General features: G+C 40.1%; 1 protein-coding gene across 4 annotated transcripts in view; it reads right to left on the minus strand.

Annotated features, from left to right (window-relative positions):
* Window positions 1–25269, minus strand: part of DCAF5 (DDB1 and CUL4 associated factor 5) — a 108730-nt gene that overhangs the window by 24232 nt on the left and 59229 nt on the right. For all 4 annotated transcript variants that reach the window (XM_030319405.1, XM_030319404.1, XM_030319403.1 and 1 more), the window contains exons 6-7: window positions 24129–24342; window positions 4393–4459 (exon numbers count right to left, since the gene is read on the minus strand). In XM_030319405.1, coding sequence (XP_030175265.1) covers window positions 4393–4459; window positions 24129–24342 — 281 coding nt within the window. The remainder of the gene's footprint in view (window positions 1–4392; window positions 4460–24128; window positions 24343–25269) is intronic.

Here is a 25269-nt window from a genome sequence, read left to right on the forward strand (position 1 = left end):
TGCTTTTCTTTTTATGATGTTGGCACCTGTCAATGCTCAGTATTTAGATGCATTAATTCATTGAAGCCTGTAAGTGATTACATTAAAATTCTATAATTTCTTTGCAAACATGTCTTTATTAAACCTACATTTTTCGTAGATATTTTCCCTGGATATAGAATTCTGGGTTGGCAGATTTTAATTCTCTAAGCACTTTAGAGATGTCATTCTATTATATTATGACTTCCATAATTTGGCCATCATGTTGCTCATTTATAAGTGATTTGTACATTTTCTTAGGCTGCTTTTGGTTTCTCATTATCTTTTGTTTTCAAGAGTTTGACTTATGATGTGCCTAAGTGTGTTGTATTTATCCTGTTTGTGATTACTGAGTTTCTTGAATCTGAGAATTAGTATATTTCATTTGTTTGGGGAAATTCTTTTAGCTATTACCTCTTCATATATTGTTTCTGCTTCATTTTCTCTCTTACATTTCTGGGACTTCAATTTCATATATGCTAGATCATCTGTGTTCCACTTGTCTCTTACACTGTTCTGCTCTTTCCATTCTCTGTTCTCACTGACCTTTGATATTTTTTATTGACCTGCCTTCTATTCACAAGCCTGTCCACTGTAGGTTAAATCCACCTAGTGCATTCTTAGTTTTAGATACAGTTTTCAGTTTTAGAATGTCTACATAATTGTTTTCTAAATAGATTCCAATTCTCCATTGAGATTCTCCATGTTTCTTCTATTTTCTTTATCACATTTATAATATTTAAGGTCTTTATCTGTTAGCTTCAACATATGGATAATTTTGTGGGTTGGCTCCTATTATTTTTTCCCTCTTTATTAGTGGCCACATTTTTATGCCTCATAATTTTTTACTGTATGCTGGACACTGTGTGTGTGTGTGTGTGTGTGTGTGTATGGGGGGGGGGGGGGGGGAGACAACCATAGAGACTGCTATGGACTGAAATGTCTCCCCCAGATACAAATGTTGAAGCCCTAATTCCCAATGTGACTGTATTTGGATATAAGGCTTTTAAGGAAGTCATTAAAGTTACATGGAGTCATAAGGGTAGGACTCTACTCCAATAGGACTGGTGTCCTCATAAAAAGGAGGGACACCAGTAATGTGTGTGCACAGAGAAAAGGCCATGTGAGAACACAGTGAGAAGGTGGTCATTTGCAAGCCAAGAAGAGAAGCCTCAGGAGAAATCAAACTTGCCAGCATCTTGACCTTGGACTTCTAACCTCCAGAACTGTGAGAGAAAATACATTTCTGCTCTTAAAGTCACCCATATTGTGGGATTTTGTTATAGCAGCCCAAGAAGACTAACAGACTAAAGCTGATTTCCTCCATACCCATTCCACTCTATAGAAAATAAGGTAAGGGGCTGATCATCCTCAATCTAATCAAGAGGAACTAGGTCAGGGCTTGGTTGCTTCTTTAGTAGAAATAAGTCTACTTCTGGTTTCAGAGGTCTCAAAGGCAAGACCTGGAGGGTATATGTGGCAGGTGCCTTCCTCTAATTGGAGTCTGTGTCCTAAGCACCAGAAGATTGCACGATCTCATTCAGCCTTTCTGGTCCAGCCTCATTCTCAAGTGTAAGCCTCCTGGGCTTTTAATGGGGAGTCTGACAAGTCTCTGTTGTCCGCTGTTCTGAATGTTCTGTCCTTTGGAGATTTTAAGCTTAGCTCTTTATCCTCCTTTCCTGTGCAGGTTCACAATCTGGCAAATGCCCAGTGGAGCAGGCCCCTCCCACTAGGGATCTTTTGCCTCCAAAACGCTGTGTTAAGGTGGGAACTGAATTTTGCCTCTCCAGCCCAGCCCCCTAGCTCCCAGGACAACCCCAGCACTCAGCAAAAGTCCTACGGGGAAGAATGGCCATGGGTTTGAGGCACTCCTAGATTGTACTCTGTCATATCAACCCATGTGGTCATTACAAATTCTGATTTCTTCTGACCCCCAGCAGCCTGCCTGAGGCAGCCCAATCTGCAGCCTCCGCCCAGATGCGCCTAGGAAAGACAAAGGTCAGCACTTTCTGCTCGGCTAGGAAGGGCTCTTCCTTCTCCAGAATTTGAGTTCTTCTAGCACGCTTTGTTGTCGCAGCTCTCTGACACCTTTATGGCAGGAGCTACCTACTGCTTCCTCTGCTGGATCTAGTCCTACAAATCCTTTTTTAAAAACAAATGTTTGTTCATTTTTAAGACAGAGAAAGAGAGTGTGCGTGCATGTGCGAGCAGGGGAGGGGCAGGGAGGTTGGGGGTACAGATGATCCGAAGTGGGCTCTGACAGCAGAGAGCCTGATGGCAGGGCTCCAATTCACGAAATGAGAGATCATGACCTGAGCCGAAGTTGGACGCTTACCCGACTGAGCCACCCAGGTGTCCCATAAGTCCTTTTTTAATAGAAAATTTACATTATTCTTTTTTCTTCCTTGAAATAATATTGCCACATTACCTACACCCCCCCCCCCAATTTCAGCCTAATATATTTTTGCAACTTGGAGGTTTATATACCTCACAGCAATGCACAATGTTCTAGGGTTCAAATGGTCAGAAATTTATGGAGTAAATTTCTGAAAGGTTTTCTGGGTGTTTTGTTTTGTTTTCTAAAGTAGAAGGGAAAGGGGGAAGTGGGGAAGGAGAATGGGTACTTTCTTAGGAATACTGATTTTACGAAAGAATACACATGGAATTTGAGAATTTAGAACTGAATTCTTTTAAAGCAGCTGTGCCTATAAAAATACTTGGAAAGTCTAGGTATCCATATCCTGGTTTTAATATTGGAATCCTAAATCAGCTATCAGGTCCCTGCCAACTCCAAGACTGCATAGGTATCTATACTTAAAAAGTCAGCTTGGGGTGCCTGGGTGGCTTGGTCAGTTGAGTGTCCGACTCTTGATTTTGGATCAAGTCATGATCCCAGAACCGTGGGATTGAGCCCTACATCAGACTCCACGCCAAGTGAAAGCCTGCTTAGGATTCTCTCTTGCTCCTTCTGCCTCTCCCCTACTCGTGTGTGCTCACACACTCTCTCTCTCTCTCCCTCTAAAAAAACAAAAGTCAGCCTAATTGTGGCCCATACCCTAAATCAGTACAAAAATTAGCTAGGAGAGGAAAAAAACCTAGACTACCATTGCTAAATCTTCTCTGTTCTCTCTTTATACAAACATGAAAAAGATTCCAGAGAACAGTACCACAGGAAGGGGGTTGTCCACTTTCTATTTTAAAAGTCACATTGACTTAATAATTAAGAGCTTTTTTAGATCAGGTAAAAGATAAAATTAAGCCCAAAAATTATTTCTCAGCTAATCAATCTAGAAGATTAGGGGGGTAGGAGACCTACTACAGAACTACCTCTAGAGCTAGAATACCACTTTGGTTCAGATAGACTGCTGCTGTCCCATCTGGTCGTGCTTCACAGGTAAGCTGCTTCCCTCATGCTTTCCAAATTCCAGAAGGGAAAAAAGGCCTTTTGCAACTTGTTTAGTAACCAGACCACAGTAACAGGATAGTTACATCAAAAGTAGGCTTCAACAAGTTTTGAAAGGCAGATATTTGGTAACAATATTGTTAATTTAGTAATGGGCAAGCCAACAACTTCCCTAAACTCTGAGCACTAGACAAATTTTATGTACTACACTTGGCTTAGTCTCCTATTACTTTCCTAATGGCCATTTTCCAGTTTGATGCCATGTATCACTGGAGCAGATGGCTATATTGAGCTGTCCTTGAGAATAAAAAATAGACATTTTCCTACCAGTAGGAAGCAACCAGTGTAAGACTCAACTGAGCCGAGGACACTATTATCAAGAATGAAGAACAATCCATGCTGTTTGAAAGCACAGATGGCCTAGATCCAAATTTATGGAAAGCTGCAGGTGTTTTTCAGAATACATCTAGAGAAAATGCAGAAATATTTCTTCCTAATTTCTTTGATATCTGGGGTCAGCCAAATCCAGGGAGTGAGCCTATCCATCAACAAAGAAAGTTTCCCTTTACTTGACATCACCAGGGAGGCCAAAGGAAAGGAAGAGGCCCTAACAACTCTTTGTACATAACAAACAGGAATGTGCAGATGGATAATAAAGAAAAAGCATGTAAAAGATAAAAATATTACAGGTGTGAAAATGGACATAATGGAAATCTATGAAGTCTAAAGAAAAGTTCTTAGGAGGAAAAAAATCTGAGCATCACTATGTCAGTAAGGATCTGTATGAAGGTTAGAGTGAAATCTGGCTTCTAATTTTTATGCTAGTTTCCTTTGGTTGCTTTTCTGATAAGCTTATTCTCTTAAAAGAGAAATATCATCCTCTATTGCTACAGATCAGTCCTTTCAGGGTACAGCATGCCAAAGGTCAGTAGAGCCAACACTAAGTAGGTTCATACTAAGGATATACTCACCTGCTTCTGGATCTGCAGGAATTCTCCACATATACAGGTTAAAGTCATCAGAGCCTGAAAGGATATACTGTTGGGATAAAAAATATATATATTTATTATTTATATATTGATATACATCTATCTACCTATGTGTACAAAGATTCTTTTTACTTTATTTTTTAAGTTTATTTATTTATTTTGAGAGAGAGAGGGTAGGAGCCGGGGAGATGCAGAGAGAGAGAGAGGAAGAGAGAGAATCCCAAGCAGCTCCATGATAATGTGGGGCTCGGTATCACAAACCATGAGATTATGACCTGAACTGAGATCAAGAGTTGGATGCTCAACCGACTGAGCCACCCAGGTGCCCAAGTGAGATTTTTTTAAATAAATAAGACAAATGGGCATATATTCATAAGGCATCATGCAACAAATACCCTCTTTAAAGTGTCTGCCAATAAGGGGCACCTGGGTGGCTCAGCCAGTTAAGCATCCAACTTCGGCTCAGGTCATGAACTTCCTGTTCATAGGTTCGTGCCCTGCATCAGATCAGCTGTGCTGATAGCTCAGAGCCTGGAGCCTGCTTCAGATTCTGTGTCTCCCTCTCTGTTCCTCCCCTGCTCGTTAGCTCTCTTTCTCAAAGATAAATAAAGATTTAAAAAAAAGTATTTGCCAATTAAAAGACTCATTGGATAAAATTCAGCCACAACCAAACAACCTAATTCAAAAATGGGCAAAGGACTGGAACAGACATTTCTTCAAAGAAAACATATAAATGCCTAAGAAGCACATGAAAAGATGCTCAGCATCACTAATCATTAGGGAAATGAAAAGCAAAACCACAGTGAGATACCACTTCACAGTCACTGGGATGGCTATTACCAAAACCCCCCAGAAAACAAGTGTTGGGCAAGGATGTGGTGAAATTGAAAACCTATGCACTGCTAGTGGGAATAAATGGTGCAGCCACTATGGAACACCATATGGAGGTTCCTCAAAAAGTTAATCATAGAACTGCCATATGACGTAGCAGTTCCACTCCCAGGTATATATCAAAGAACTCAAAGCAGGAACCTGAGCTATCTGTACACCAATGTTCACAGAAGAATGTTTATGATAGTCAAAATGTGGAAAAGATATAAATGTCCATCAATGGATGAATGGATGAATAAAATGTGGTATATACATTCAACGGACTATTATTCAGCCTTGAAAAGAAAATCCTGATACATGCTACAACATGGATGAATCTTGAAGGCATTATGCTAAGTGAAATAAGCCAGATACAAAAAGACAAATATTGTATAGTTCAACTTATGAGGTACCTAGAGTAGTCAAAGTCATAGAGACAGAATGTAGAATGGTAGTTGCCAAGGAATGGGGGGGAAGGGAGGAATGGGGAGCTACTGTTAAACGGGTATGCAGTTTCAGTCTGGAATGAACAAGTTCTAGAAATGGACAGTGGTGATGGTTACACACCAATGTGAATGTAGTTAATGCCACAGAATTGCACACTTAAAAGTGATTACAATGGAAAGTTTTATGTTATGTGCATATGTATGTGTGTGTGTATGTATGTATATGTGTATATATATATATATATTTAAAATTTTTGTTATGAAGCATAGTTGACATACAATGTTATATTAGTTTCAGGTGTACAACATAGTGACTTGACAATTCTACACATTACTCAATGCTCACCATGATAAGTGTAGTTACCATCTGTCAGCATATGCCATCAAAATATTATTGACTATACTCCCCATGCCATACTTTTCATCTCCATGACTGAACTTATTTTTTTTAATTATTTTTTTAATGTTTATTTATTTTTGAGAGATACAGAGACAGAGTGTGTGTGGGGGAAGGACAGAGAGAAAGGGAGAGAGAATCCAGAGCAGACAGGCTCTGAGCAAGCTGTCAGCACAGAGCCTGACATGAGGCTTGAACCCACAAACTGCGAGATCATGACCTGAGCTGAAGTCAGACGCCTAACCTGATGCCTGAGCCACCCAGGCACCCTTTAACTTATTTTAAAACTGGAAGTTTGTGCCTCTCCCTGGAAACCACCAGTTTGTTTTCTGTATTTATGGGTCTGTTTCTGGTTTTTATTTTTGTTTTTATATTACACATATAAGTGAAATCATATGGTATTTGCCTCTGACTTATTTCACTTAACATAATACCCTTTAAGACTATCCACATTGTTGCAAGTGGCAAGATCTCATTCTTTTTTATGACTAATATTCCATTACACACACACACACACACACACACACACACACACACACACACACATACTTTCTTAATCTATTCATCTATCAATGTATACTTGGGTTGCTTCCGTAGCTTGGCTATTGTAAATATTGCTGCAATAAACATAGGGGTGCATATATCTTTTCATTTTCCTTGAGCAAACACTAAGTAGTGGAATTACTGTATCATATGGTAATTCTATTTTTAATTTTTCAAAGAGCCTCCATATAATTTCCATAGTGATTGCTATGTTATATGTATTTTTATCAGAATTTAAAAAAAAAAAAAAAAACCTTTTAATGCAGAAAAAAAATTAGGAGCTTCCCAGAGATCTTTTTTTGCAATGGTAAGCATCCTAAACCTCCCTGCTGTCAACTGACATCTTTGAACAGGAAGCCATTGCCAACCCAGCCATGAATTAGTGCCAGGGGCATAAGCAATCCCCTTTTATGTGGCAGCTCCAAATTACTCCATCTCAGATAGGACACTGAACCAGATTGATTCTAATTAGGACTTATAAAAGCATTGTCTAACATTGCCTAACAGGAACAAGTCAGCAAATCTGACTGCTCATTTACTTGCAAAGATGAACAAAAGTATATTACTTTAAGTTGAAGTCAGCATTACTTCTTGCCTTTTGGTCTCATCTCCTTATCTCCCCAGAAAAAGAAAGGCCTATAGTTTTCTAAAGAAAACTTCTTACTTAAAAATGACAGTGTGAACAATTCCAAAAACTGTTAAGTTCAAATTACACACAACCTCATGCCTAATGTAAATACTTTACAATAATTAAAAATCAATTCAGCAGTCTTCAAAATACTTGTAGGAATATGAGAAAGGAGGCAAAGAAAGGCATGTTTAAAGATAAAACAAATGCTACCCACAGGGGCTAGGTCATGTAGCCCAGGGCACAGTGGAAAAAGAAATGGGTCCAGTTTCCTCATCTGGTTGCTCTCTGTTATTGTCTGAATGTTAATGTTCCCCCACCAAATTCACATGTTGAAATCCTAATGCCCAATGTAATGGTATCAGGAGGTGGGGCTTTTGGGAAGTGATTAGATCATGAGGGTAGACCCTTCATGAACAGAATTAGCACTCTTAATAGAGACCCAACATATGTCTCAAGCTGCCTTCCACTATGTGAGGACACACAGAGAAGTCCACAGTCTGCAACCCAGAAGAGGGCCTTCACCAGAACCCTTGCTGGTCTTGGACCCTGATCTTGGACTTTGAGCTTCCAGAACTGTGAGAAAGAAATTCCTGTCTTTTATAAGCCACCCAGTCTGTGCTGTTTTCTTATAGCAGCCATAACAGACTAAGACACTCTCTGAAGCTCATTTAATTCTAAGATTCTATTAATACTCTGGAAGGAATGGTAGAAATCAGATCAGAGCTAAAAGTCCCTAAGCTGCTGGCTCATGGTTACTTGACAAGTCATTACAGAAATATGCTCAAGACAAGGACACTCAAAGACTAATCTTATAAGACTTCAATTAAAAAGTTTCCTTAACAACATCAAAAAACAACTTGATTTTAAAAATGGGCAAAGGACTTGAATAGACATTTCTCCAAAAGAAAAAAATATATAATGGTCATATACAAATGGCCAATAAACACATGAAAAGATACTCAACATCACTAATCATTAGGGAAAATGCATATTGAAACCAAATAAGATACTACCTTACACTCATTAGGATAGCTAATATAAAAAAAAAAATAGCTAAGCAAAATTAGTCAGAGAAAGACAAATATCATATGACTTCACTCATATGAGGACTTTAAGACACAGAACAGATGAACATAAGGGAAGGGAAGCAAAAATAATATAAAAACAGGGAGGGGGACAAAACATAAGCGACTCTTAAATATGGAGAACAGAGGGTTACTGGAGTGGTTGTGGGAGGGGGGAATGGGCTAAACGGGTAGGGGGCATTATAGGGAATCTACTCCTGAAATCATTGTTGCACTATATGCTAACGAATTTGGATGTAAATTAAAAAAATAAAATAAAATAAAAACAGCAAGTAGTTCCTCAAAAAATTCAAACATGATTAAAATTACTACACAATCCAGCAATTCCACTTCTGGGAAAATATCCAAAGATTTCAAAAAAGGATCTCTTAAGAGATATTTGTACACCTGTGTTCACAGCAGCATTATCACATTAGCCAAGAGGTGGGAGCAACCCAAGTGTCCATCAATGTATAAAAAATGTGGTTAATACATACAATGGAACATTATTCAATCTCAAAAAGGAAGGAAATTCTGACTTGTGCTGTAACATGGATGAATCTTGAACTTGCTAAGTGAAATAAGCCAATCACAAAAACATAAATACTGTATGATTCCACTTATGAGGTGCCCAGGGTAGTCGGATTCATTGAGACAGAAAGTAGAATGGTAGTTTCCAAGGACTGGAGGGAAGGAGGAGTGGGGAGCTGCTGTTAAATGGGTATGGAATTTCAGTTTGGGAAGATAAAAAACTTCTGGAGATGGATGGTGGAGATGGTTACACAATGATGTGAATATACTTAATGCTACTAAAGTATACACTTTTAAAAAGTTTCCTTAAAACAAGAAAAAAGTGAATCCTTGTTGTCCTGACTTTAGTATTCATCCAGTAACTAACTCCCTGTAGTTTATAACATTTTCCTTGTTAAAATTAGGAAGCGGGAATTCAGTAGCCCAAGGGCTTTCCTCTCAAGCCTGTTTGCAAAACCACCTACTAGTTAGAGGTAAAGATTCATTGATTACATACTAACGAAGCATTTCTGTGCCAGATACTCTGGGGCTTACAAAGATATGTAAGGTAATACCTGGGTTCCCAAGGAGCTTAAATGAGGTAGAAAACATACATGTAGGTACATGACTACCATTCCATGAAGTAGAAATCACTAGGTGCCATTATGAGAAATAAGAGGACTGGTGATTCACAAGAGGCAAAGCAAGATAGATTTGAGCACTGAGCTGGCCTTGGGTAAAGATGTGAAAAGGTGAAAGGAAGGAGCAAAGGTAAAGTAATGGGTGCTGTTTCAGCAGTAACAGGAAGTATGGCATAGCTTGATCCTTGATGCCCTGCTCATATCCCTCAGGCCTTATTGCTGCATGTACTCTACCTGATCTCCAACCGGTTATCTAAGCCAAAGCCTAGGAGGCTGCAGGCTGTTCTGGTGAATGAACACTTCTCAGAAGCAGCACTCAACCAATGACGGATGGGAGTTGGTGTATCAATATTCCAGCTTCCTTGTTCCCAGGTGAAATAACTCTGAAATATATGTTCAATACACTCTCCCCTCAGGATCGAACTCCAACTGCCCACAGTTGTAGCTGGCTTGCTAAACCACTCGTCCTTTCCCTATCTTCCTTCTCCATTCCTCTACTATTTCCTACATTTCCAAATAAATTATGTGCACCTAAAACTGGAACACAAAATAAGACACATGCGGAGACAGAACATAAAAGAACTGTCCACTAATTATTTGTGTGTGTGCATGCACATACATATATATATGGCATGAAACTTATTTATTACTCAACATCTCATTTCATGCTCTATGTTTAAAAGAGGCTATAAGACTTTATAGACTTCCTGCTCCCTTGCCCCCCCCCCCAACCTTTCTCAAACTAAACAAGCAACAAATATTAAGAAAAGGTGAAAAAAAAGTGAGACAAGGCCAGGCTTATCCGAGGTTTACTATTTCATAGTGAAGGATCAGTGCTTGCCTATTTGTTCAGCTATTCAGCAGGGAAAGTCATGACCAGGTAAAAGGGACTCCCAGACAGAATGCTGACTCAGAAGACTGCCTTAGAAGGAAGAAAACTCCCACAGAGTTAAGGCCTCTTGGATTTATATGACAGCTCCTAAAATATGTAGAAAATGCATACAATGTACAGGCTTCCCCTCAGGGATAAGGGCAACTCCTGACCCTCTCTTCCTCTTGGAACCATCACAAGGGAACAGCTTGGGATGATTTCCAAGGCGGGGGTCTTGACCCACTGCTGTCTAGTCAGACCGTTTAAGTGTTCACACACTGGAATCACAAAACTGCCCTGGAATTCATTTATGGCATTTCATGGTTGTCTGCTGGGCCCCTTCCAGCATTAAAAATTGGCTGCCTGGGATACTGCTGACTGTGGGAGACTGAAATAAAAATGAGTTCATCCTTTATTCATTAAACAAATATTTACCCAATGTCTACTATGTGTTGGGCACTGTTCCAAGGAAAGAAATACAGAATTGGTCAAAAAAGATGCTGTCCCTGCCCTCATGAAGCTTACATTTTATTGGATGGGGACAGAAAAAATTATATGCATGTGAGAGGACAATGGGTAGAGGAAAAAAAAGATAAGAATATATTAAAAATATATATACATATATATTCACATATGTATGTATGTATCTGATGGTGGTGTTATAAAGAAAAATTAGGGGTGCCTGGGTGGCACCGACTCCAGCTCAGGTCATCTCACAGTTTGTGGGTTCAAGCCCCATGTTGGGCTCTGTGCTGACAACTCAGAGCCTGGAGCCTGCTTCAGATTCTGTCTCCCTCTCTCTCTTCCCCTCCCCTGCTCATGCTCTGTCTCTCAAAAGTAAGTAAAAAGTTAAAAAAAAATTTTTTTAATAAATAAAAATCAAGTTATTAAAAAAAAAGAAAGATTAAACAGGAGGTTAGGACATATAGGGAGGGAGTACTGGGAGTTTGTTATTTCTGTTTTATATACAGTGGTCACAGAAGGCCTCTCTGATAACATGGCATTTTAAGCAGAGCTCTGAAGGAAGTGAGAGAGCAAGTTATAGGAGTATCGGGAGAAGAGTACTCCAGGAGAGGGGATGGAGTTCTGAACTAATTTAAAACATATGGTAGCCAAAAGAGCTCTTCTTCTTCTTCTTCTTTTTTTTTAAAGCCTTGCAGGAATACAAGATTATTTCAAGTGGGCTGAGTGCAGAGATACGTTTAACATCATCAGGGAAGTTGGAAACGTTCCCCTCTTCTAAGGCTGTGTTGGAAGGGCCCACCTCCTCCTGGAGTCGGACTGGAGCCTCCAACTAAGGCCCTGTTAATAGACAGTCCTTAAGAGGACAAATGGGCACTGTAGGTCTTGATTGGCTTTCTCCCACAAATATTTAAATATTTGTTGTGGGGTGCAAGGAAAAACGAGCAAGAAAGCAAAGACCAAATAGTATCAACACCAATCAGTACCAAAAAACCCAAAGTTTACAATTTATACCCAAACGTAGAAACATAATAATTATTTGAATTAACCAGAAAATTGAACATCGCCTCAAGTGGTGAAACTGAAGGTACAGGTTTCTCTCTCTCTCTCTTTTCCTTTTTACCTTGATATCTAATTTCAAATAGTATCTGCCATTCTTACCCAGGGATTCTGGTGTTGAATCTGAAGCTGACCTGCAATAAAGGCTTCTGGCCTAGATAACAGAAAGGTTCAGCAGCACATAACCCCTTAAAAAAAGATAAGCTATAGGGGCACCTGGGTGGCTCAGTCGGTTAAGCGTCTGACTTCAGCTTGGGTCATGATCTCATGGTTTGTGAGTTCGAGCCCCGCGTCCAGCTCTGTGCTGACAGCTCAGAGCCTGGAGCCTATTTCCAATTTTGTGTCTCCCTCTCTCTCTGCCCCTCCCCCATTCATGCTCTGTCTCTCTCTCTGTCAGAAATTAACTTTAAAAAAAAAATAAAGAAAGAAATAAAAATTAAAAAATAAATAAAATAGATAAGAAACATCATGGGGAAAAAATGGTTGCCCAAATTCCTACGTTTAACATTTTTATTCCCTTTTGTAATGGAGGACTTCACAAGCAAAATTCACATTTAAAACACCACCATGAGAAAACATAAAGATTACTATTCAGTTTTAGAAAAGCAAAAACTAAATAAGGTGCTATTAAGTGTGTGGCCAAGGGAGGATATGAATATGAAGAATTCATTACCTCCTCTTAGGTCTTTTCTTTGACTTTACTCCAAACAGTGAGGGGTAAATGACAAATTAAAAACTCACTTCATATGGGTCTTTTGCTCTATATCCTAACTGAGATGAATAGGGCAGGGCTTCAAAGAAGGAGAAAAAATATTTTAGATAGTCTAGGCAATTAAAGCCCCATTTCCCAAAATGCTCTAGATTGGGGTTGGCAGGCAGGGGGAGGTGGGAGACACACAGGTTTCTTCGGATCAGAGAATGGGAGAAGTACTTAATTTTAATTTGTAAGATGGGTGATACCAATACAAAAACGAGCATAAATTACACAAATTACGGATCCACATCCTCCATAACCCTTCCCAGCTGGCCACAAAGTTTAAGGGTTAGCCACACTCTGACCCATCTCACTGTTCATTTGTTGTGTAGTCCAAGAGGACAGCCTGTTTACTGATCTTGAAGTAGCCTAGTTCTAAATAGAGTTAACCTGAGGCCGGTGCATTTTCTCTAACCCAGTATCAGTATGGAGCTATTAACCTGTTCAAGCAGAGGGATACAACAACTGTTCTTCTCAATAGATTTCAAGAAGGAGCCACCACCATCAACAAGAAAAAAAGATTACTGCATTCGGAACTCTGTCACTGTCTCATTTGCCTACATATCCTTGTCAATCTATGAACCCAGAAAACAGCCATTCACCAGCACCCTACCCTGGTAGGCTGCCGCAATGCCCAGCATCCCCTCCAGGAATTCCTGCCCCTTTCATCTCCTAGTATTCTCAAGTTACACAAGCTCTGAGAAAGACCTTTTTCTATTTGCAAAGGCATTTTGCTAGCTCAATACCAAGAGAAACCCATGCCTCTAAATATAGAGGCCACCTTTGTAGAGTCACCCAAGTTGTAAGAAATTTTTAATAACCCGAAGATTCAAAGAGGGATCTAAACCTGGCTTGGCCTGCCACAGCAAAACTGCTTATTAAATAGAAGCTTCTTGGAAAAAAACAAAACAAAACTGCAAATTTATTAGCCATCTTCAAGCAAAGCAACTATTTTTCTCTCCCTAACACCTGTATTTAAACACATCATAGGGGAGCCTGGGTGGCGCAGTCGGTTAAGCGTCCGACTTCAGCCAGGTCACGATCTCGCGGTCCGTGAGTTCGAGCCCCGCGTCAGGCTCTGGGCTGATGGCTCGGAGCCTGGAGCCTGTTTCCGATTCTGTGTCTCCCTCTCTCTCTGCCCCTCCCCCGTTCATGCTCTGTCTCTCTCTGTCCCAAAAATAAAATAAACGTTGAAAAAAAAAAATTTAAACACATCATAGATAACTCCCTACTATCAATAGTCTAAGGTCTCGTTGGGTTTAGAAACATAGATATAAATAAAAACTGCCCCCTTCTTCCCACCCAAAATCCACATTAAAAAGAAATTCTAGATGGCAGGACGGATAGGCCATCACCTGATATGCTCCAAGAATAACCCAATAAATGTCTTAACAGGCCTTTTGCTAAAAGAAATCTTTCTGCTCAATTTCTCTCTAAGTGTATATATATCTAAGTGTGTGCCTGTATATTTGCACAACATTTGATATTCCTCAACATCTGTTGATAAAGAAGGGAACATCGATCAATTACTGTTCATTGAGTACTGATCAACTTACATAGTTCTCCAAGGCTCCTTCCATAGTAATTGATTAATTAGACTCCAACAAATGGCATGTCTGTCTAATTAACTGTATTGACTAGGATAGAAAAACCAGATGGCTTTCTAGCCTAGATTAGTAACAGCGGAGAGACTACTCTTTAAATCAAACAAACTCTTACTTCTTCCTGCCCTTTTGTCAGAAAGGGACAAAAATGCGATTGACCAATTTTGTGATGTGCTCTCTAGAAGACTATTTCCAGAAAAAGGCTTGCCATTGGTATATAATACTCATATCATTTATACTCAGTACCTGCCACAAATGTCATCCAAAGCAATCAGGGAGGGGCACCTGGGTGGCTCAGTGGTTAAGCATCCAACTTCAGCTCAGGTCATGATCTCACAGCTCATGGGTTCAAGCCCCCCCCCCCCCACCCCGTGGGACTCTCTCTGCTTTCAGCACAGAACCAGCTTGGGATCCCCTGTCTCCCTCTCCCTCTCCCCCTCCCCCACTCACACGGTCTCTCACTCTCTCAAAAATAAAAAAACATTTTAAAAAATTAAAAAAATAGGGGCGCCTGGGTGGCGCAGTCGGTTAAGCGTCCGACTTCAGCCAGGTCACGATCTCGCGGTCTGTGAGTTCGAGCCCCGCGTCGGGCTCTGGGCTGATGGCTCAGAGCCTGGAGCCTGTTTCCGATTCTGTGTCTCCCTCTCTCTCTGCCCCTCCCCCGTTCATGCTCTGTCTCTCTCTGTCCCCAAAAAAATAAATAAACGTTGAAAAAAAAAAAAATTTAAAAAAAAAAAATAATAAAATAAAAAAAAAAAAAAAAAAATTAAAAAAATAAAGTTCCCTTTAAAAAAGCAATCAGGGAAATTTTGCTTTGGAAATGGTCAAAGTCATAGGTTTATCTGATTTATGGTAGAAGAAATAGAATTCCATTGGCTCCCACAAAAGAATACAAATATATCGGGGCACCTGGGTGGCTCAGTCGGTTGAGCGTCCAACTTCAGCTCAGGTTATGATCTCACAGCTCGTGGGTTCGAGCCCTGCGTTGGGCTCTGTGCTGACAGCTCAGAGCCTGGAGCCTGCTTTGGATTCTGTGCCTCCCTCTCTCTCTGCCCCTAACCCACTCGCATTCTGTCTCTATCTCTCTCAAAAATAAATAAACATTAAAAACAAAAATTAAAAAAAAAAAAAGAATACAAATAGACATACTCGTAAGATTACCACTATTTTTTAAAAATTTCATTGTTGAATTGGAATATATCGTTTTTTAATGTTTGCTTATTTTTGAGAGAGAGAGACAGAGCGTGAGCTGGGGAGGGACAGAGAAAGAGGGAGACAAAGAATCAGAAGCAGGCTCCTGACTGCAAGCCGTCAATACAGAGCCTGACTTGGGCTCGAACCCACAAACCGTGAGATTATGACCTGAGTAGAAATCGGATGCTTAACCGACTGGGCCACCCAGGCGCCCCATATTACCACTATTTTTTGCATGTAAAGTTACATGATTCTTGCTTCTTTGGACCATTTGCCATTTTGGCTCCATTAGGCTCCTGGAATTCTTTGGTTTATTAAAATAACTAACCTTTATGGGTTCTAAGTAGGAAAAATTCTATTAGTAAAGAAACGTTCCATAAAGACAGCCAATAATAGTCAAATAATCAGTAGGGAAGAAATTTAAAAATGCTCTAAATCTCCAACAGCTGCTTGTAACAAAGTAGCCTGCATTACTTAGAATTTTTATTTGGCAAAAGTCTTTTGGAAACCTGGGCAATCAACCCAATGGCCTTCAGCAACTAATCTCTCCTCTGTGGGCCTCAGTTTTTGTCTGTGGGGTCTGGAAAGTGGAGAGATGGCATCATTCATTTCAGTCTGCATATGAGTATTTATATTCCATTCAAGCAAGGGTCTCCAACTATTCAGAGGAAGAAATGTCACTTTTTTGTCCAAAGTTTGAAGACACCCCAAAAAGAGGCAAAAGTACTGGAAGTAAAATCTCGAAGGAGGATGGGGCAGGTAGAACAGGAAAAGTTATACTGTTTCCTACCAGGAATTTCTTAATAGAGCCCAGTCTCTGAGCCAGGAACTACATTAAAGGAGAACTCTGGGGTACCTAAGTGGCTTAGTCAGTTGAGTGTCTGAATTTGGCTCAGGTCATGATCCCAGGGTTGTGGGATTGAGCCCCACTTCGGGCTCCATGCTGAGTGTGGAGTCTGCTTGGGATTCTCTCTCTCCCTCTGCCCCCCTCCCCCTCTTGTGCTCCCTCTCTCTCTAAAATAAAAAATAAAGTACATTTTTAAAGAATTTCTTTAGGGGCACCAGGGTGGCTCAATCAGTTAAGTGTCAGCTCAGGTAATGATCTCGCAGTTAGTGAACTTGAGCACAGCACAGAGCTGTGCTTCGGATCCTCTGTCTCCCCCTCTCTGTGCCCCTCCCCTGCTCATGCTCACTCCCTCTCTCTCTCAAAGATAAACATTAAAAAAAAAAAAATAAAGGAGAACTGTCATGTTGTGTCACCAGATCACATCAATCTCTTAAGAACTGTTTTTTTTTTTAATTTAATTTATGTTTTTAATTTACATCCAAGTTAGTTAGCATACAGTGCAACAATGATTTCAGGAGTAGATTCCTTAATGCCCCTTACCCATTTAGCCCATCCCCCTCCCAAAACCCTTCCAGTAACCCTCTGTTGTTCTCCATATACTTAAGAACTGTTCTTAAGAAATCAGCACACCTAGTATTCCTTCTTAGATGAACAATTACAAACCAGACCATATTAACAGGCCTGCATGTACTCCAAAATCTTTTAAGCTTTCTAAGCTCTAAAACTGCATCAGTAAATGGACTAAAAGATGACCTAATCCATGGCTAAAATCTTATTCCAGGATTGCTAACACCTTAGAACCTCCAGGTTTCAGGAATTCCACAAAGTCTAGTTTTCTATGCAAAATGATGTGCATATGTACATTTTCCTGAAATAAGTATTCATAGCTTTTAGATATTTAAAGAGGTTTAGGATTCCAAAAGAGTTATAAATGACTGATTTAATAAACAAGTTATTTTCATGCTATCTTTTTTTTATAAAATAAAGTCTTCTAAATAATATATACAAAGAATTCCACTTTCTCATTAGCCCATGGAAGACACTACCAACACTTGCTTTGTAGAGCCCAGGGGGCTGCATGTCTACGAGGAAGAGAGTGCGATCACAGCAAGAGCCAGTCTAGTCCTGGGGCCCCTGAGTGGCTCAGGCAGTTAAGCATCTGACACTTCGTTTCAGCTCAGGTCATGATCTCACAGTTTGTGGTTCAAGCCTTGCATTGGGCTCCACCCTGACAGTGCAGAGCCTGCTTGGGATTCTCTCTCTCTCTCCCTCTGCCCCTCCCCTGCTCTCTTTCTCTCAAAAATAAATCAATAAACTTAAAAAAAAGAACAAAAAAAGAACCAGTCTAGTTCTGGTTCTGTGACCGATTACATCTGCTGTTTCAAACACTCTAGGCCTCAGCTTCTCATGGGGGTGAAGCCTGTCACTGGGAGGATTCAACATGAAATGAAAGTGCTTCAGAAGCTAAAGGGCTAAAAACACTTAAGATATAAAAGAAAGACAAGGAAAAGAAAATATGAGCCTCAAGTCACAAAGCAAGCCAAAGGATGGAAACCAAGAGTATGCCTTTATTTCAGATAAAGGAGAATATATGGCATGCCATGCCTCCAGGAAGCTTAATCAGGGCTGCACAGAGTTATAAAAAGAGCAAAGTTATAACTCTATAGAGTGCTTCACTGGCCTGGAGCACACTTACTGGTGAACTCCCACACCTATACCGTACCCATATAATGTCAGCACAGAAAGGTTTAGTGATGATGTAATGTCTGAGGCCAAGCAATGCATTCAAGGCCATTTTGTTGGACTCCCAAGGCACAAGTCAGCTCTTTTCTCCAGGGGATGAGTTAGGATATCATTCTCATGATTTTGGGGGCTTTGCCATCTAGCAACTTAAAAAGAAAGACCTGTGTAAGTGATCCCAGTGCTCAGATAATCCAAGCTCAACCCTTTTAAGAAAACTTTATCATACTTTCCCTTTCCTTCCCTCTCCCATTTTCAGCAAGAGGTAGGAACTATTAGGCGAGGCATTAGATAAGACCAAAGCAAAAGAAGACTTAAAAAATTACCACCCTGGGGGCACCTAGGTGGCTCAGTCCGCTGAATGTCCGACTCTTGATTTCAGCTCAGGTCATGATTCCAGGGTCGTGGGATCAAGCCCCATGTCGGGCTGTATGCTGAGTGAAGCCTGTTTAAGATTCTGTCCTTCCCTCTCCCACTGCCCCTCCCTCGCTTGTACTCTCTCTCTCAAAAAATAAAAATAAATAAAAATAAATTGCCACACTGTCCATTTCCAGGCCACATACACCTGTTAGGCTGAAAGACTTACTTCCCAGAAGCCTGAGCTCTGCTGGACTTTCACAATGTAGGGCAAGAACCATTTAAGGAATTGTGAAAGAAAGGGAACAAAAGCCTGGTGCTGTCTTAGGAGCGTGTGCCAGAAGAGCTAGCAGGTGGAAAATTGGTCCTCTTTTCTAACACTGTTAAGAGATTGGCTCACTGAGTATGCCGAGGGGAGTGTGAAGCTTGGGAGACAGAATGCACCCAGTCAGGCTTTAGGGAGAAAAGGAAAAAAAAAAAAAAAATCCAAGTATGATGGTGATAGCGAGGAGGAGAGCCCTTGGGTTCAGGCAGCCTCCAGAGGAAGGAGTGCTGTTTTACTGCAAGATTCCTCACTATACCTTAAGACTAGAAGGTGGGCTGGTTTAAAAAAAAAAAGTTCAAGGCCATATCCAGCCTAATTGCTTTTGTTGATGCCCAGCCAATCTGATGTCACTTATGTCACCTTATCTGATGACAGAAGTCATAAAACTTGAATTAAAAAATTATACTAGAAATAAACTATGTATTGTTGGCCAAAAGTAGAGAAGAGAGATTGTATGTAGGGCCCTAAAATGAAAACATCAAAGAGGTTATTATGGGCAGTCAGTCACGTGTCTACTACAGCATCTGGCACACAGTAGATGCTCAATAAATACCTGGGTTTTTGTTTTTTTTTTTTTTAATTTTAAAGAGGGGGGAGGGGGTATGCAGTTAGGAAGGGCTCAGTAGGAGATAGCAAAAAGGAATTGCCTCCACTCACCTATGAATTAGTGACAGACCAAGAAACTAAACTTGAGGGAAAAACATCCTGCTGAAGCACAAAGGTTTTAAACTGGTGGCTCTAAGGCAGAATAGGCATGGTATACGGATTTATTTTATCCATACAATAAGGTAGCAGTTTGTTACAACATCTAAAAATCAGGAGATTTCACATTAAAAATCTTAATTTCTGGCTTCCTTTGAAAAAAACCCAGAGGCCCTCATGGAAACAATAGGCTGAAGCTAAGTCAAAGCTTCATTTAGATAGGATTCATTTTTTTTTTAATTTTTTTTAACATTTATTCATTTTTTGAGAGAGAGAGAAACAGAGCACAAGTGGGGGAAGAGCAGAAAGAGAAGGAAACAGAATCAGAAGCAGGCTCCAGGCTCTGATCTGTCAGCACAGAGCCCAATGTGGGGCTCGAACCCACGAACTATGAGATCATGACCTGAGCCAAAGTTGGACGCTTAACCGACTGAGCCACCCAGGCACCCCTGGATGGGATTCATTTATATTCATTTATATTTAGAAGGGGTGGGCTCTCTAGTTGGCCACACTTGCCACCACCCCCTACTGATTACTTCTAACCCAATTCACTCATTTTTGCTGCTTGCCTTGCTTCTGCTGGCATCAAGTTGTAGCTTTTTTGTATAATGAAGAGGGCTGTAATGTAACTCCTGACCTTGGAGTTGTGAGTTCGAGCCCAACATTGGGTCTAGAGATTATTTTAAAATAAAATATTAAAATATTAAATAAATAATAAAAATATTAAAAATAAAATATTAAAAAGAGAACTCAAAAATCTAGGTTCTAGTCCTGGCTCAGCTACACACATATATATATGTCTTGACTTATGTACCCAACCTCTCTGAGCCTCAGTTCTTTCATCTGTAAGAAGAGGGTCTATACAAAATGATCTCTAAAGCTCTGTAATTAGAATTCATCTACAATGGTGGCAATATGCATAGGGGAGACACAAAGTAGTCTCAGCCTATTTCACACGCTGTTCCCTGAGTCTAATTTCTTGAGATGTTAATCTCATTTTGAGGCTAAAGAATTACCTAGTGAACCTATGATGGTCTTAAAAAAAAGTATAGGCTCTTTGGCACAGTATCTGTGTGGAAAGACTAATCTCACCGTAATTAAAAGCCAGAAGACTGTCTCAGATGGATAGATCACTTTCTTGACCGTGTTCATTCCTATTATGGAAATTCTCAGATTCCTCTCTGGGATGGTTACCCAGTCTATGACTAAATGAAGAGTTCCAGAGCACAGAGCTTCCAGCTGTGGGCGTTCTCGAAGTATACAAGAACAGACCAAATATAAAGACCAATATAAGGAAAGGATAGGCTTTGGAATTTGAAAGCAGCAAAAAAAGATCCTGTCTGGACTAGTCAAAGAATATACATGTCAATTCTGTGGATCATACCATAACTGTAGCAGCTGCTGCTTTAGTTCTGAGTGTGGAAAGTCAGAGCTTATAAATCACCTCTGAGAGACATGTTCCAGCAATGAGACCGTAAGTTTGGCCTCCTGTGTAGCACTTAGAAAGTATAAGCTTAGTAGATTAGCCTCACTGAAAATCTATTATTTAATTCATCCTCATAAAGCCCCTGGAAGTTAAGCAGGAAAAATGGTACTTATCAATTCTGCTTTACAATTAGGGAAGCCTTAGGCCCACCAAAAGCTAAAACCACACATTGACCAAAGTATTCAAGATTTGCTTCAACAAATATTTATTGTGCTCTCACTGCTTTCGTGTACTGGAGACAAGACAATGATGAATTAGCCACATTTCATTTCTTTGTCTCCAAGGAGTGAACAAAATAGCCTAACATAAATCTCTATACTTCCTATTCCCTAGGTTACATACTTCTGATAATCTATATGGGGACTATGAGCAGACTTGAAAGACTTTACCTCTGAAATGGATCCAAAGTTAGAGTCAATGACTTCACATCCTCCTTCACAGAAAACCACATATCCCAATCAAAAAGCATCTAGATTGTCAGAGAGGATACAGTACGCATAAACTTTTCCCCACAGGATAAAAATTCATACATAAGGGGTGCCTGGCTAGCTCAGTCACAAGAGCATGCGACTCTTGATCTTGGGGTCGTGAGTCTAAGTCCAACGTTGGGTGCAGAGATTACTTAAATGAGTATTTTTTTTAAATTACACATAATAAATTAGTCAAATCTGAACAGAAAAAAATCAAAGCCATTCAATGTTTCTATCATTATATATAACCTTAAAGGTAAAAACAACTACATTTTGGGGTGCCTGGGTGGTTCAGTCAGTTAAATGGCCAACTTTGGTTCAGGTCATGATCTCATGGTTCATGGGTCCGAGCCCGGCATCAGGCTCTGTACTGAATGCCTGCTCAGAGCCTGGAGCCTGCTTTAAGATTCTGTGTCTCCTTCTGTCTCTGCCCCTCCCATGCTCACATTCTGTCTCACTCTGTCTCTCAAAAATAAATAAATCTAATAAAAAATTAAAAAAACAACAACTACATCTTGTTAATGTACATAACCAGGAAAATCACAAAATACCTTCTCTGGTTCTGCCTACGGCAATACCTGTCCCAGTGTGTCTGGGCAAAATGGGTAATTATAATCTAGGTCAGAGGTTCTCAGTTGGGGCCATTTTTTTTCCCAGAGGACATTTGGCAACGTCTGGAGACATTTTTGGTTGTCTGGGGGATGGCTGGGGGAGATATTACCGGCATCTAGTGGGGACAGACCAGGGATGCTACTAAGTATCCTATAATGCACAGTAGAGCCCCACAAAACAAAGAATTACTCAACCAAAATGTCGATAGTGCAGAGGTCAAGAAACCATGGTCTGGGTGTTCTATATATTGGCTCGAGGCCTATGTTCTGGGTCTTTTAAGGGCTCCACGCAGACAGGTTCTGGCTGCTAATATAGGAGCTAAAAGAAAACAACATCTATTCTCCTTTACCTCTTCACCTTTCCCTCAGCCTCTGTGTTTCTGGTAATAAAGCATAATAAACCATTACATTTAGTGCCTGCTTTTTATTGATCATTGAAATAAGGATCACACACATAAGAGATGGACAAAGATGAAAAATCAACTTAAAAGCAAGGAAGAAAGGCAAGGAGGAAGAAAGGAAGGAAGAGAGGGAGGGGTTTAGTTGTCATTTCCACAGCTAAATGAAACTAAATCAACCAATCTAAAGAGCAGACAATGATCTGTTCTGTTGTGAGTCTGATCATGTCTGGAAACTGCTTCTTCCCACCTAAGAAACAAATAGCATGTAGAAAGTAAGTCATTCGTTTATATAACTGAGGACACCTAGTGGTTTCCAGTGTGTCACAGCTAAGTAGGCCCTAAGATTGCCTTCAATATAAATTCTGAATTTAGATATATATTCCCTATTTATAAAAGGGACATCCCTAGTGTAGACAACTTAAAAGATACTTTCAGGTTCTTTAATATTCAATTCAATTCAACAAGGATTTATTGTGCTTCTACTACCTATACTAGTCTTTAAGCTATGATGTTGGGGAGCATGTAGCAACTTCAGTCTAGGAAGAAAAATCTTAGCTTCTGCCTTCTAAAAGCAAGGTACTCGGGGGCACCTGAGTGGCTCAATTAGTTAAGTGTCTGACTATGGCTCAGGTCATGATCTCACAGTTCATGTGTTTGAGCCCTGCCACTGGGCTCAGTGCTGTCAGCACAGAGTTCACCTTGGATCCTCTGTGCTCCACACTCCCTCTCCCTCTCAAAAAAAAAAAAAAAAAAAAAGACAGAGTATTCACAAGTTCCCCAAGAACGGTTTCTTTTATGTCAACTCTAAAGAGGTGAGTACAGCACGTGAGAAGTATATGTCAAAATTTTACATGGTTGATGAACCCAAAGAGAACACTAAGCATTAGCAAGAGACTAAGAACTCTATTTTTCCAATCTAGATGGGAAATAGCATAAGATCTGTTGTGTCTTAGAAGAAAAAAAAAATCTATTTGTTTATTTGACCAATGCCTCCATATTTGTTTTTACTCGGCTTGATTACTGAGACCAGTCCAACTGGTGCACTCACTGACACTCACTTCAGAACTTCTATGGCCAACACAGACAGGTGCAAGAATGTCAAGCATGTTTTTAGACTGCCAGCTCTAAGTCAACATCAGTGTCTCAATTCCCCGTGAGACTGTGAAAAGGCTGGAAACACAGCTTGGGTTCTCCTTCCCAGTTGTGATGCTGGCAATAAAAAGAAAAAGAGTCAGCATCTGGCTTCCTCTCAAACAAACCTGCTCAGCCCATCTTATCCAAGAAAAAGATGCCATCCCAAGGGGCCATTCAGGATAAATGTCTCTTGGATGGTACTTAGGGTGTTTCAGTCATCATTGTGTTTTATTGACACATACACAAAAAAGTCTCTTTTTTTGGCAGTCTCTCTTTTTTTGGCTAATTTTCCATGGACTCCCTCCTTTTTTTTGAAATGACACAGTCTCAGAATCTTAAAATCTGTTCACAAACCTGGCAAAGCTAGGTTGCTCAGAAATATATTGTGGCCAGTCTTGGTTCATGGTGTGTACCTCGTATTACCCACTGGCGGCAGCTCCGATGGAGAAACTCACTACTGTGCTAGAATGTCCCCAGACACTGTTTTGCCTCAATTGTCTCTACCTGACATGATGCTAAAGAGAAATAAAGACAAGAACAGAAAAAGCAGTCTGAGAAGAAAGCATGAACGTGAGACACAGGAGACAGAGGGCACCTACCTGGTCACGATCCCCTGCAAAGCAGCAACTTTTCATGGTGCAAGAGTTGAAGTAACCCTGATTGTCAAACTGGAACACAGGCAGGCGGGAATGGATGTCATAGAGCACAGGGGGCAGGCGACGCCTCAGGGCCAGGAGCTGGGTCCCGTTGCTGTTGAACCGCACACTCATGGCACTCTGGAGGGACAGGTTGCCACCATAGCGCAGGAGAGAACTGAAAGGCAGAAAGCATAGGGGTTGGCCATGAAGTAGGTGGGACAACACTCTGCAAAATGTACCACATTTACTTCTTCCCAAAGTATGTCCAGAATCTCCTGTCAGGCTTATACATCTGAATTTTGGCAGATGTATAAGAAAGGTTATTTCTATGCAGTGTGCTAGAAGGTAACGATGGGATAAGAATGGCTCCTTGATTTCATCAAACCAAGTTATTTAACCTGTCGTTTCCTCTTTTCAATCTCCAAAAGGTGAATTACCAATAAATTTACAGGAAATAAGTAACAAAGCATCATGAGAGAACAGACATATTAAAATGATTAGTTATTTCATTTGCTTGAGCTAACTACGTAATCAGATAGATGATACTCACTAAGTCCCTGCGAGGTGAGTCGTGTCCACTCTAACTGGCTAATCATGGATGACATTTAAGGGACATATTTATCCTTGTATTAGAAATACAGAGCACATCAGCAGAAAAACAGATACTTTACTATTTATGCTGGATATTTTTTCAATAAATAATAATCATTCTATTAGCTAAACAGTTATTTTTGAATTTTTAATCTGTTCACAGAAAATTTTTATATTCTATATGGCATAACTAGAGACTAAACACTAAACAAGTTTTTAAAAATTTATTTATTATTTAATTTACATCCAAGTTAGTTAGCATATAATGCAACAAAGTTTCAGGAGTAGATTCCTTAATGCCCCATACCCATTTAGCCCATCCCCCCTCCTACAACCCCTCCAGCAACCTTCTGTTTGTTCTTTATATTTAAGAGTCTCTAATGTTTTGTCCCCCCCGCCCCGTTTTTATGTTCTTTTTGCTTCCCTTCCCTTATGTTCATCTGTTTAATACTAAACCAATTTTTAATTTTTTTTAATGTTTATTTATTTTTGAGAGAGACAGAGACAGAAC

Source organism: Lynx canadensis, chromosome B3 (assembly GCF_007474595.2).
Source record: "Lynx canadensis isolate LIC74 chromosome B3, mLynCan4.pri.v2, whole genome shotgun sequence".
In the NCBI taxonomy this organism is placed as follows: domain Eukaryota; kingdom Metazoa; phylum Chordata; class Mammalia; order Carnivora; family Felidae; genus Lynx; species Lynx canadensis.